This window comes from Cyprinodon tularosa, unplaced genomic scaffold (assembly GCF_016077235.1).
Source record: "Cyprinodon tularosa strain WSP-4 unplaced genomic scaffold, ASM1607723v1 ctg860, whole genome shotgun sequence".
Classification (NCBI taxonomy): domain Eukaryota; kingdom Metazoa; phylum Chordata; class Actinopteri; order Cyprinodontiformes; family Cyprinodontidae; genus Cyprinodon; species Cyprinodon tularosa.
Genome location: NW_024039630.1, coordinates 392,492 through 406,168, shown reverse-complemented (window position 1 = coordinate 406,168; position 13,677 = coordinate 392,492). Strand labels below are relative to the sequence as shown.

The 13,677-nt window shown below is 38.6% G+C and overlaps 1 protein-coding gene across 1 annotated transcript in view; it reads left to right on the top strand.

Annotated features, from left to right (window-relative positions):
• The first annotated feature begins 2,513 nt into the window (after window positions 1-2,513).
• rbm44 (RNA binding motif protein 44) overlaps window positions 2,514-13,677 on the top strand; it is a 35,131-nt gene continuing 23,967 nt past the window's right edge. Inside the window, exons 1-3 of the mRNA XM_038273206.1 lie at window positions 2,514-2,769; window positions 8,955-9,092; window positions 9,159-9,293. Coding sequence (XP_038129134.1) covers window positions 2,514-2,769; window positions 8,955-9,092; window positions 9,159-9,293 — 529 coding nt within the window. The remainder of the gene's footprint in view (window positions 2,770-8,954; window positions 9,093-9,158; window positions 9,294-13,677) is intronic.

The following is a 13,677-nucleotide window of genomic DNA, read 5'->3' as shown; positions in this document are numbered from 1 at the left end:
TCATGGTCCTGTGTCGCAGTGCATCGAAACCATTAAAAGAATCTGTCAAACTCACCCATCAAAGTTATGGGGCGGGTTTAACGCGAATCGAGTCTCTGTCATCGAGTTGCTTCGCCTTAATGTGAAGGGTGACCAATCAGGTGTTAGATAACCGCCCCCTAACTTTGATGGGTGAGTTTGACAGATTCTTTTAATGGTTTCGATGCACTGCGACACAGGACCATGAAATAATTAAATGCACACTGAAATAATTATATATATTTTTTTTATGAAATGAAGATGTATTTTATTAAATTAATGACATTTATACATTTAATTCCTTATTTATTTAATAAATTACACATTTAATTATTTATTTAATGCTGTATTTATTTATTTAATTGTGGCACTTTATATTAGTGACGTGGTTGTAATTAATGAATGACACATTTATTTATTTAATTCCACATTTAATTAATTATTGACACATTTAATTATTTATTTAATGCTGTATTTATTTATTTAATTGTGGCACTTTATATTAGTGACGTGGTTTTAATTAATGAATGACACATTTATTTATTTAATTCCACATTTAGTTAATTATTGACACATTTAATTATTTATTTAATGCTGTATTTATTTATTTAATTGTGGCACTTTATATTAGTGCCGTGGTTTTAATTAAAGAATGACACATTTATTTATTTAATTCCACATTTAATCAATTATTGACACATTTAATTATTTATTTAATGCTGTATTTATTTATTTAATTTTGGCACTTTTTATCCTCCATAATCCCGATCCTACTAATTTCTTTGTCTTTTTCCATGTAGTAACATTTATCGAGTTTTGCCAAATACTCCCCATTTCAGTACAGTCGAAACACCACCTTTAGGCCATAAATGGCCTGAAATCTTCAGGTATCTGCTAGAAACCCGATGATACAGAGTGTTTTCATTATTCATCTTCACTGGAAGCTGAACACCCACATCAACCAAAGGACAACTTAGAAGGAGGAAAACTACAGCTTGGGCTGATTTGGTCTGAGTCCAAATCTAAATCTAACAGAAAAACCAACTGACTGAACCAAGCTGTGGACAACAGATGTTCTCACACTTGAAATCTAAGAAGCAGCAGAAAAATTGGGCAGCTGTAATCAGAGGGTAGAGGTGACCATGGCGGGCAGCACAGGCAGCAGAGACCAGTAGCTGCTCTGATAATCACTGACTCACCAACAATTTAGGGCAACTTTAGAATAATGATGCTTCTCATATCCTCCAGAAACCCCTCACTCTGTTGGAGAACATCTAAAATCTTTCCCCACATCATTGCAGCACGCTGTGTTTTTTCAGTGTGAGGAAACAGAGCAAGGCCTAAAAACTGCTGCATCACTGACTTCTCACAAACACACACCTACCACCCACATGTCATCCCACATGTCTTTTATTTCTTTTAAATCTTCCTCTCAGCAGATAGTAACTGTGGCCTAAACAAGGTCTCCATCTAGTGGACCTTTAGCCTTCCTGCTTGAATCTGGGTAAAACAACTCATCCTCACCCTAGCATCAGCTCTGCAGGACACACCAGGAATGTCACACTGCAATTAAAAACAAAACATGACTTCCAACTGGAGGAACAGTCTATTGTATATCAGCATGTGAGACTCTATAGACCCACCTTCACGTGTCTCCTGTTTCACTTCAGTTCTTGAAAAGCTAAAGATGATTCTAGGAGTTAAATTACTTTGGTATATTGCACTGCCTTGGGTGCAAACAGGCTGAAAATACATAAATGTACTGCAAACACAAAACTGACATAAGAAGTTACAATATTATTGATCACTGCTTTGCACACTGGAAAAAAATCAAAATCTAGATAAGTCATTCTTTTCTCAGAATAAGTGCAATTGTTCTCGGATTGAGGAGGTAAAAGAGACATTTTGCCAATGGAACAAGACAATTTACACTTAAGATAAGAAAATACAAATGCATTTTCTCATTTTAAGTGCATATTATTGAATTGTCTTATTTTTAAGAGTAAAAATACTGATTCCATTGGCAAACTGTATCATTTACCTACTCAAATTAAGGGTAAAAACATTTAATTCAAGACATTTTTACTCATTTCTAGATCGTTTTTCCAGTGGAGTATTTGGGTCAGTGGAGTGAATGGAAATTTTTTTGGGGGGCACACATAGCATGCGTTTTGGCTCCAAAGGGACACTTCAGCTTGGGTTTTGGAACTGATGGGCGCTCTTATCGAGCTAATTTTCAGAACTGATTATCATATTTAATCGGTTTGATCAGAACAATAGGATCCAGTATACAAAGACTTTTTTCAAAACGCTTATTAGAAACAGTACTACAGTGACCAGCATCAGCGTCTAAGGCAGGAACCTCTGCAGGAGGTAACAACAGGTCAGCGACCACGTCTATCTGGATGATAACGAACATGTGAGTCACTAACCTGGTCTTATAGTTCAGTCCAGGCCCAGAGGGTGAAGTTGGTTCCAGGGGATCGGAGGCCAACATGACGCAGCAGGCGGCGCCTAGAGAGTTCCAGATGCTGAAGTCTTGGAGCTCAAAGGACAGACGGGATCAGAACCAAGCAGACGAAGGAAGGCAGGATAATCCAGAAGGTGAAGCCAAAGACGATGTCGAAGACATGTTCGGTAGTCAGAGCCAGGAGGTTAGAGATCCAAAGAGAGGCCGAAAGGAAATCCAGAACAGAGTCAGGAAACAGTTCCAGGTTCGATTCCAGAAATCCAGAAGAAGTCTGAAGACAGGTCAGGCAAACAGATCAGAACTGGAACAGGCAGGCTCAGAGGTCCAGAGGCAGTATGGGTCTGGATCAGGTAATCAGAAACAATCAGGTACGCTAGAGAACCCTCCCCACTGGCTCGAATAATCCGACACTGATGACTTCAAAGGGGCCCTTTAGCTTGGGCTTTGGCTTTAAAGGGGGCCACTTCAGTTTGGGCTGTTTTTTCCCAAAATATATATTTTTTTTTTATCAATTTCCAAATAATACCAATGTACAGACATAATACAAACAACAACATGTATCTCTCACACACACTGAGACCTGCACCTATCATAGAAGTAAAGTAAAACAAAATTTCTGTGTTTAGTTTCAAGTTACAAGAAAATCAGATTTAAAATAATAATAAAGCAAATAAAAGCAAAAAGCAACAAAAAAAAAAAAAAAATAAGGCAAAAATGTAAAGTGAGACCAAAAATGGTCTTACATTACAGATGATATAATAATCATGTCTGGCTTCCATAATTGTACAAAGTACTTTACTTTGGTTATTTAAGTTAGTCTTTCCAGTCTGATGCACTCTGAAATTTCTTTACTCGTTGTTTAATAAAAGGTTCTTCTATGCTCTTCCAGTTCAAAGCAATGGCTCTACTGGTATTTAACCATCCAGAATCCAATCCAGTTGTTAGTGAGAAACCTGTAGGATATATTCCCCGTACACAAAGTTAGCTTCAGATTAAACAATTGTGACCAACAATTTATGACTTCCAGCACTTCTGTATATCAGAACATTTCCATAAACAATGAATTAATAATTTTGACATTTAGTGCATATATCAGGAATATTACTGGACATATGATGGAGTTTTTTTTTTGGATGTTATATAAACACTTGTCAACCATTTTTATTGCAATAATTCAAAAAAAATAAACAATCCACTGTATTTTGTTTCCAAGTTTGAAGACGTTTCACTTCCCACCCAGGAAGCTTTTTAAATTCAAAATGTCAGAAATAGCGTTGAGTTCCAGGCTTCATACGGTAGCCCAACAAAGCCTTTTTTATGCTTCGAAAACATGCAAATTGAAACGGAAAAACGGTTTGACTTCTTTTGTTGGCCTGCAATACCCCATACCTGTGGGGTCGTTAAAGGGAGTTGTTGGCCTGGCTGTAAGGCGAGGTCTTCTGTTCCCTTGGAAGGGGTTGGGGTTGCGATGATAGCGGGAAGGAATCAACTCTATTGCTGCATTGTACGCTGAAAGTCCACCCCCTCTGTTTAAGGTTGGTTTTTCATTCCTAACATAAATGGCTTCCTTCACTCCCCTCTCAAACCATCTCTGTTCTTTATCCAAAATGTGAACATTCAAGGAGGAACAGAATTCAATTCAGTTTATTTCTATAGCTCCAATTCACAACACGTCATCTCAGGTCACTTTCCAGTTCAACAGATCATCCAGTCAGATTGATTCAAAGTTTTCTATCTAAGGAAAACCAGCTGATTGCATCGACTCATTGACTCTTCAGCAATCCCTCACACTAAGCATGCTTGTAGCGACAGTGGAGAGGAAAAACTCAGAACGAGGCTTGGTGTGAACGGCCATCTGCTGAGGTTGACTGGGGTTCAAGGAGACAGAAGCAGACATAGAAAAAGAAGCATAGATACTAAAGGTAACTGTAAAAGGCGGCCCCGTCCAGGAAACACACAGCCAGGCAGACGAGCTCCGAGCCAGCTCCCATGTCAGAGGATGAAGAGAGCACATCCAGTTAGTCACAGTCAGAGAAACAGGACTACACTGGAAAACGGGACAAGCTCCAACATCTAGAAACAAAGATGATGATATAATTTATCCCCTTTGAGGATGGACCCACTTCGAGAACCAGAATGTACACTTTCTACACACCTGCACGCTGAAAACAGGCTGACTAAATAATTAGCTGCACTCCACTGCTAATGTTCTAAATCCCAGTATTACAGCTGGTGTGCAGTCAGTTTTTCACACTTAATGGCTTTGTGTGATATAATCTTAGTGATGACAGTCAATAACATGTGTTTGTCTTTTTGTTTTTAGATTTAATAATTTTAGACCTGGAAAAAAACCCAGATGTCTCCTCTGACAGCCTAGGAAAGGAAAGCGACTGAGAAACATATCAATTTAACAACAACAAAAACAAACTCGCATCCATAACATCGTATCTTAGCAACTGGGCCATCACTGGTGGATCATTAGCAGAAGCTCAGGAGTTTATAGTTCTGTTGATGTTTCATCAAAACAGAGATGTTTCTGCTGCTGGTTCTGACTCTAAACAAACCTCCGGCTCCTTCTTACTGTTGATGGTCACAACACGTGTGGGTGGATCACCTTTATTTTGGTTTCTCCTCACCCAGCAGATCATGGGTGAGGAGAAGCAGCTGAACACGCTGTTCCACGATGGAGCTGAATCCCTGTGAACACGGTGGGCGCTGTGTGGGAGTGGAGAGGACAGCAGCTGCTCCAACAGTTTTTATTTTAACTCTGTGGTCCATGATGAATATATTTCCCAACAAAAAGCAAAGATCTACCTTACAGGTTATTCATCCCGCCCGGAGACGACTGTTCTGATACTTTAAGATGTATATTGCCCCACCCAGTAGGGGTGGTAATTATCTTATTTAATGAGATGTGTTATTCAGAATGTCATATATTATCTATGAACACACACCCTACTAACTGTGTGTTAAAACAATAAATGAAAGAGTGATTTGAGCACTAATCGTGGTCAAACAGTTAATTCTGCACATACATGGAATAAATTCACCACAACTTCTGTTCAAAATATGAGAGTTTATTAACAAAAATTATTCAGCTCCAAGTCAAACATATTTCAGTTAAAAACTCTTGACTAAAACTAGTCAACTCAACTAAACTAAACTACTATGTAGAAAGAAGGGAAACATAGTTGAAAACCATATAACAGCCAGAATTTAGGATGTGATCAAATTAGCTTTTCACTCATTTAGAGCTAATTGAATGTTTTTAAACCGCTAACCTGTAAATCATTGAGGTGAATAAAACATCCATCAATCCATTTTCTGTCACGCTTCATCCTTGCAGGGGTGGCGAGGGGCGCTGGCGTCTATCTCCAACTGACTGCGGGCGAGAGGCGGGGTCCACCCCGGAGGGGTCGCCAGTTCTTCGCAGGGCAACACAGAGACACATAACCATTCACGCTCACACCTAAGGAGAATTTAGAGAAGCCAATTAACCTAAAAGTCATTTTTTTGGGACTGTGGGAGGAAGCCGGAGTACCCAGAGAGAACCCATGCATGCTCAGGGAGAACATGCAGACTCCATTCAGAAAGACAGCGGGCCGGGAATAGAACACAGAACCCAAAACCTCTTCAAGTTGGCAATCCAACGACCAACCCGTCCGTGGAGGATCAGGAATCGGAAAAATTAACAGTTTTTTTTTTCCACTTTAACTCGATGTATTCCAACATCCAACTGCCATGAGTTATTCCACCTTTCTGATTCCTGATCCTCCACGGACGGGTTGGTCGTTGGATCGCCAACTTGAAGAGGGAGGATTTGCCATCGAACTTCTGGCCAGAGAAAAAACACGTAATATGTAGCCAACATTTGGAAGAAGAATGTTTTCAAGATGACTTGGATAATAGCGCGTTGTGACAAACACCAGATACAGCACTGGGACTTGATCAACGGCCGATACCGCACCGTGACGTCACAAACCAGTAGGTGGCAGTAGTGTTCTTTGACAAACATGGATGCCTCCAGTAAAGCACATTCACATGAAAATTACTCTGAATTAAAAACACTGATCATTTATCGAACAGGATGTAATAATTTCATATTTAAAGAACTTTAAGAAGTTTGAATTCTGAATATGACTGTACTTCTCCTTTAAGAAGGATCAGATGTCATTTTATCAGCTTCAAATGTACCATCTCTAACATGGCTTGTAATCAATATCTGATCCTGATCCTGCCTCCCTTTAGTCATGTATGAAATGTTTTTTTTAATTAAGGTCACATCACCATAAGCTTCAAAAACACCAAAAAGTAAGTAATAAAATACTTTTTTTTGTACATGACTAAAGGGATACACGCCCATTCAGGTACTTTAAAGTGTATTTTTTGTACAAAACTTAAGGGATAAATGGGTATTGGCTATATAGGTATGCTGGTCTGATCGGGTATGCTGATGTGACAGAACACCGGCTCCAGATCCAATTCAACTGACTGGAACAGTTTGCTCATCAGCAGGGTTGATTAGTCATTTATGGATTCTCATGTGGAACTCGCAATGACCCTCCTTACCAATAGGTGGCAGTAAGGTGTACCTCAACATAACCTATTTGATTCTTGCTGTCCTCTTCGCCAAACACCAATAAACCACAGGAGAAGAAGAAAAGCGACAAGTTTAACATCAGTCATATGTTCAGATTCTAGTTCATCCTTAATTAGTTTGCAGTATAATCACTCAGAAACCAGGCCTGATATTTTAATAGAAATTCAACAGACACTATATAGAATAAATATGATTGGTTTAATAATAAATGTTGAATGGATACCAGCACATTATGGAGTAAAAAAAAATGAAAAAGTAGATAATGCAGCAAAAGAAGCTATGAGAAATGTATCAGTGGATTTAATCATAAATTTTAGTAAATGTGAAGTTAAAATGCTAATTAAACTGAAAATGAAGGATAAAAGACAGCAATTAATTTAAAATTTAAGTAAAGCAAAAGTGAAACTACATTTATTTTAATTATTTAGAAGTTATTCAGAAAGTAAAATTTACTGGATAATATTTCGATATCTACAAATTACGTTGGAGTATAAGGGCCAGCGTATATATATACTTTTTTTATTTCAAAAATAAAGTCGTAACATTACGAGAATAAAGTCATAAGATTACGAGAATTGAGTAGTAAAATTGTGAGGAAAATTTAGCAATGAGAATAGCTGTGAAATTACGAGAATAAAGTCATAAAATTACAAGAATGTCACAAATAGAATAGTCATAAAATTACAAGAATTAAGTCGTAAAATTGCGAGAATAAAGTCACAACATTATGAGAATAAAGTCATAAAATTCCAAGCATAAAGAGGTAAAATTACGAAAATAATGTCAAAACGAGAATAGTCATAAAATTACGAGAATTAAGTTGTAAAATTGCCAAATTTAAGTCGCAATATTATGAGAATAAAGTCATAAAATTCCAAGCATAAAGAGGTAAAATTACGAAAACAATGTCCCAACGAGAATAGTCATAAAATTACGAGAATTAAGTTGTAAAATTGCCAAATTTAAGTCGCAATATTATGAGAATAAAGTCAAAAAATTCCGAGAATAAAGAGGTAAAATTACGAGAATAATGTCGCAACGAGAATAGTCATAAAATTATGAGATTAAAGAAGTAAAATTACGGAATAATGTCACAAATAGAATACCGGTAGTCATAAAATTACTAGAATTAAGTCGTAAAATTGCCAAATTTAAGTCGCAATATCATGAGAATAAAGTCAAAAAATTCCGAGAATAAAGAGGTAAAATTACGAGAATAATGTTGCAACGAGAATAGTCATAAAATTACGAGGATAAAGCCGTAAAATTACGGAATAATTTCACAAATAGAATAGTCATAAAACTACGAAAATGAAGTGATAAAATTGCGAGAATAAAGTCGTAACATTATGAGAATAAAGTTGTAAAATTACAGGAATAATGTCGCAACGAGAATAGTCATAAAATTACAAGAATTAAGTCGTAACATTTAAAGAATAAAGTCCTATTATCACAATAATAAAGTTGTATTTTGTATTGCTATTTTTAAACTTTGTTCTCGTAATAGTACGACTTAGTCTCGTAATATCACGACTTTTGTCTTGTAATGTTAATACTTTATTTTTGAAAAAAGATAAATAAATAAATAAAAATCTCTAGCCTGACCCCAATACTCCGTCGTAAAAAAAAAAAAACATTTGTATAATAGAAGTTAAATGCTGAGTCATTCTGGTACTCACTCCATACCAGTAGATGGCGCAAATGCATCAATTAGTTGTTTGACAACCGCCAAAAAATTTCAAAAAGAAGATTTTTAAAAAAGCGCCAAGACATAAAGGTGGAGCTCTGAAGTTCAGGGTTAATTAGATTTTTTGTTTTGAGTCAGCAATGTTCCCGTGTACCGACGGGGTGTGGGATGTGAGGCAGACCGGGGTGTGGTTACTGTCCGCTCCCCTGGCTGTGAGTGTGCCGGTGTGGCCAATGGAGCTATCCGCTCCCAGATCAGTTCCTGCTGGCAGCGACAGCGGCGCCATGTTTCCTCCACCGCCGCCCGGGCTACAGACGGTGTGGATGCGAAGGCAGCTCCTGCAGAGGTAAACCACCGAGCCTCCTCCTCCTCCTCATGATGAGACGTGAAGCAGTTTTTGTCTCGGTTCAGGTCTCTGTTTGAGCTGGTGGAAGCTAGGGGCGGTCTGGCCTTAACGGACACCGCGATGCTGGAATGGTACCTCAGCCTGGCGCCAGAGGACCGGAGGATCATTCTAGGTAGGTTTGTCCCTGGAGCCCGGTCCAGCACACCCACAGTCAATACCCGTTTATTCCTTTGCTTTAAACTAAAGAGATGAACTGATATTGACTGTGGACGATGATATGATGATGATATATTGCTGTTGACATTCATCCTTTTTTTTAAATGCACATTAATGTTTAACTACCCATAAATATAAATATCGGTATATATTTTGGTGCTTTTGTGTTCTCAACAATATGGAAATAGTTCAATAAATATATCTTTGAGCTTAATTTTGGAAAGAACAAACTGAATCGAAAGCGTATGTGTCGAGTAACTGTAAGTCCGATGCGTATCACAACCCTGAATACGCATCGGACCGTCGCAAACCCGCGCAGACCTGAAGCGGAAGTGCGCAGCCAAAACGCAGCTGTGACTGGTCCTTAGTATGCCTTTGCGGCTGTTGTCCATTGGAGGAACGGCTACAACGAAAAGTCAGTCTTTCTTTTTGCCAACTTCATTAACAGGACTAGTTCCTCTTCGATGTCTAGCAACTCTAGATCCATCTCCGTGATATCTAGCAGACGCGCCATTGTTGTTTTAAAAAAAATAAACTCTCCCGCCGGTGCCGCTGAAGTTCTCGTGAATAGGCTCCCCCTTTCGCTTTGGCGGGAAACTGCTGTGCGTCCCTAGAAATTCCAGACTGTGCAGAAGCATAGCAGCAAAACTGGTTCACAACCAGACCCAAGCCACATTTGATGCGTGCAGGAAGTCTAATCTGCCCTTAAACGTGTCTCCACCAACTTTCATCACAAAGTTACACCCTTGGACTTTATCCCTTTAGTTTTGTACGAAACACACTTCAAACTACCTCAGCGTACGTGTATCCCTTTGGTCATGTACCAAAAAAAATTAAATTACTTACTTTTTGGTGTTTTTTGAAGTGTATGGGATCTCACCTTAAATAGTTTTTTGTTGTTGTTGTTGTTTTAGATGATTCAAGTGATACATGCCCATACATAAGACACAATGTCGATGGCAAACCCAGTCAATAACTTCCAGTCAGTCTGAGATAGCCAGACTAATGTTACGCTACAGACTATACTATAGGATCCATCTGCGTATAGATGGATTTATTTGTTAGGTCATCCACTGACTGGGAAATTATCTTTGGAACGTCTTCCTGCAGCCAGGAAACTGCTTATTTTTGAAGCCAAATGCTTCACACGTAGGCATTTTTATGGCGCGTCTCCATGGGTGTGGGGAGTACCAATATGGCGGCCGATATCTTCACTTTTTCAGGGCTATCAGCAATCCAGTGAATAAATAGACTTTATGGAAGCCTATGATCTCTATTTGTTTACTGGATAACCGATTGGCCGTTGGTCACTGTGGTAATTTATCCCTTTAGTCATGTACAAAAAAACAATATAATTTGTTTAATTATGTAACATTTGTCATATTGTCTAAGTTGATTATTTAACTGGGAAGGTGAGTAATTGGTTGAGTTTTCAGTGGTTAAAATAGGATGAAATTGGTTTGTTTGCTGTTTCTTTAAAGGCACACTATGCAACATTTTTCAGTTAATTAATGTGTTCCATAACGTTTTGGATGATTAAATGAGTCATTTCAGGTTGAACAAAGGTATTCTCGGCCGCCCTGGTGGTCTGTGGGGGAAATACTGCACTTGCAACTGCAGGAGCACCGACCCGCACCCACAGGCTCAGAAGTCTCGTGAGAGTCAGTCTTGCTTTACGGCGAGAACTGCTACACGGCCCCAGTTAAAAGCATTCTCGTTGCTAGCACAGTGGCAATCTTTGTGCAGTTATGCTACGTTCACGCAGCAAAAGCAGCAAAATCGCGTCTGCTGCTTCATTTTTGATGCTTGTACCAGTTAGTTCTGACGCGCGACTGAAGCAGCTTTGCAAAAGTGTGTCTGACGCGCGTTGGGCGGAGCTTCACTATCCTTTCTCTGCCTTGCAGCTATATTTGCTGTGATCATTTGGAATAAAGTAGTTTTAATATGTGTTTAAGTGAGAAAATACACCTGAAAACGTAATCAGTGCCGTCAGTTCATTCAGATTATTATCCTGCCTTCAATATTTTTTCTGTCGGAGCCGCTGAGACCCCCACATACCAGGGATGCGCCGACAGTATGGATCCCTTCATCAGCAGCCTCTGGCCGGGTTGCCTCCTCGCTATTCACCGCGGCAGCTGGTAGGTGTTTTGCATCTAAATAATCCAAACTGCATATTCTGCCGGCAGATTTCTGCATTTTAAATTAATTTAGGCGTCAATGAACTGTTTAAGAGGAGAGATCATCAGCGCTGTGTCTCTCTCCCTGCGTCAGATGCTTAAACGCACCCGACGCGCTGCTTCAGCTGCTCAGACGTGCTGCGCCTGCTGCTCAAAACGCACCGCGGGACCTTTTGCTGCGCCTTGACGCGCGTCAACCATTGACTTTGCATGTAAACTCGCTGCTTCTGTCGCGCCAGCTACGTCCAGTGCGAACGCAGCATTAGTCATTCGCTGCTAAGCTCAAAACAACCGCGCCTGGCTTGACGGAGAAACGTGGAGAACAGCTGTGCATATTTACGACAGTGCACTTTTACTTTCGCCCTCTGGGGGGAGCCTCGCTGGAAAATCAACACCGGTTGCACAGTGTACCTTTAACCTGGAACTGGAGTCAGGTCAAACAGCACATCTGGTGCTGAACAAGGTCAGTTTCAACTTCTACTGGATCTTAACTATATTAATACAGGGTTCCTGCAGGTCCTTAAAAAGTCTTAAAAGGCATTGAATTCTTCAAAATAAAACTAAGGCCTTAATTGGTATTAAAATGTCTTAAATCAGTCTTTTGAAGGTCTTAATTTTCAAAACATCATAAATAGGATTATTTTTATTACGATTTGTTTTTGTAATCTAAATAAAACGTTAAAATTGACAATTTTTTTGTCAATAAAAAATAATGGCTCGCCATTATTGGTTCCGTCCCGATAGCGGAACCAATAAAAGCGTTGTTGCGGCCGGGACATTTGGGAGATGCACCGTTAACTTTTTGTCTGGTAAATATGAGCAAGTGTAAATGTAACCAAAATTGTCTCCAGCCAAGAGTTTTCTCCATGGCTAAAACCAGGGAACATACATGAGGCTCAGTGGATTTATGCAAGAAGTCATTCAAGCTCAGAAAGATGGGAATTAAGGCAGTGGAGTCGCACATGCGAAGCGCGAAACACAAAGCATCAAAATGGAGTTAGAGAGAAACAGCCGGTATTTCTCAGTTTAGTTCCACCCTTGTCTCTGCAACGCCTCCACTTATCACCAAATCAAACATACTAAGAAAACCATACAAAGAAAAATAGCTGCAAAAAAGACTTAGCACTGGTTATGTTGGGGCTTTAAAACTGACTTGTTTTGTTCCCTGCTAAAACAAAGTTTGTGAAATCAGTTAAATAATTGTTAAAATATATCTGTCATTTGTGTGTTTTTAGCTTTCTTCCTGTATGGGAAGCTTTTCAAAATTTGAAACATTAGTGCAGTGGTTTATGTTAAAATAAACCTTTGGGTTAAGTTGTCGCAAGCAGGTTTTTCTTGTGTTTCTTGTGAATTTGGTCTTAAATTTTTATTTCAAGCGGCATTAAAAAGTCTTGAATTTAACTTGCCTTATTCTGTAGGAACCCAGCAAACTGTATTCCACCTGTTTCTTAAGGATCAAATCTTTTCTGGAATCTCAACATATCATTATCTATATTTGCTATTATTTTTCATTTCATCGCTGATCTAAATCAGCTGAAAGTAGAAAACAATCCTCATCAGTCTTAAAACAAAGTACTGCCTTCTAAGACAGGCTGAGCTGCCCAGCTCTCCCCCTTTATATCGCGGTCTAACAGTTACTTTGTTCACCAGAAACAAAGTTTTAACAGTCAAGTAAAACTTCATCACTCATACTACAGAAGTATGGAGGACCAATCCTGCCAAAATGAAAATAAATCCAGAAATAAATAAATGCTCAATAAATAAATAAATAAGCAAGCAATTAATTGCTTGCTTATTTATTGAATAAATGTTGGTAGAAATTAAATTCTACAGTGAGACATAAATGTATACATCTCTTTTAATTAGTGTCTTGATTTATTCGCTTTTTTTATAATTACCTTATTTATTTATTGTCCGTTATAATCTTCAACTTAAATATTTATTATTTTAAGTATTTATTTATGTGCATGTGATAATATTTTTGTCTGTATTATTCTTAGGGTTGTCACTAGAGGTGAGTATTGGCATGAGTGTTGCGATTCGATACATGTCGCAATACTTGGTTCACGATACGATATCACGATATTGCAGTTTCACTATATATTGCCATATTTTCCCCAGCTATCAAAATCAAATGATGAGATAAAACAGCAAGTGCTGTAT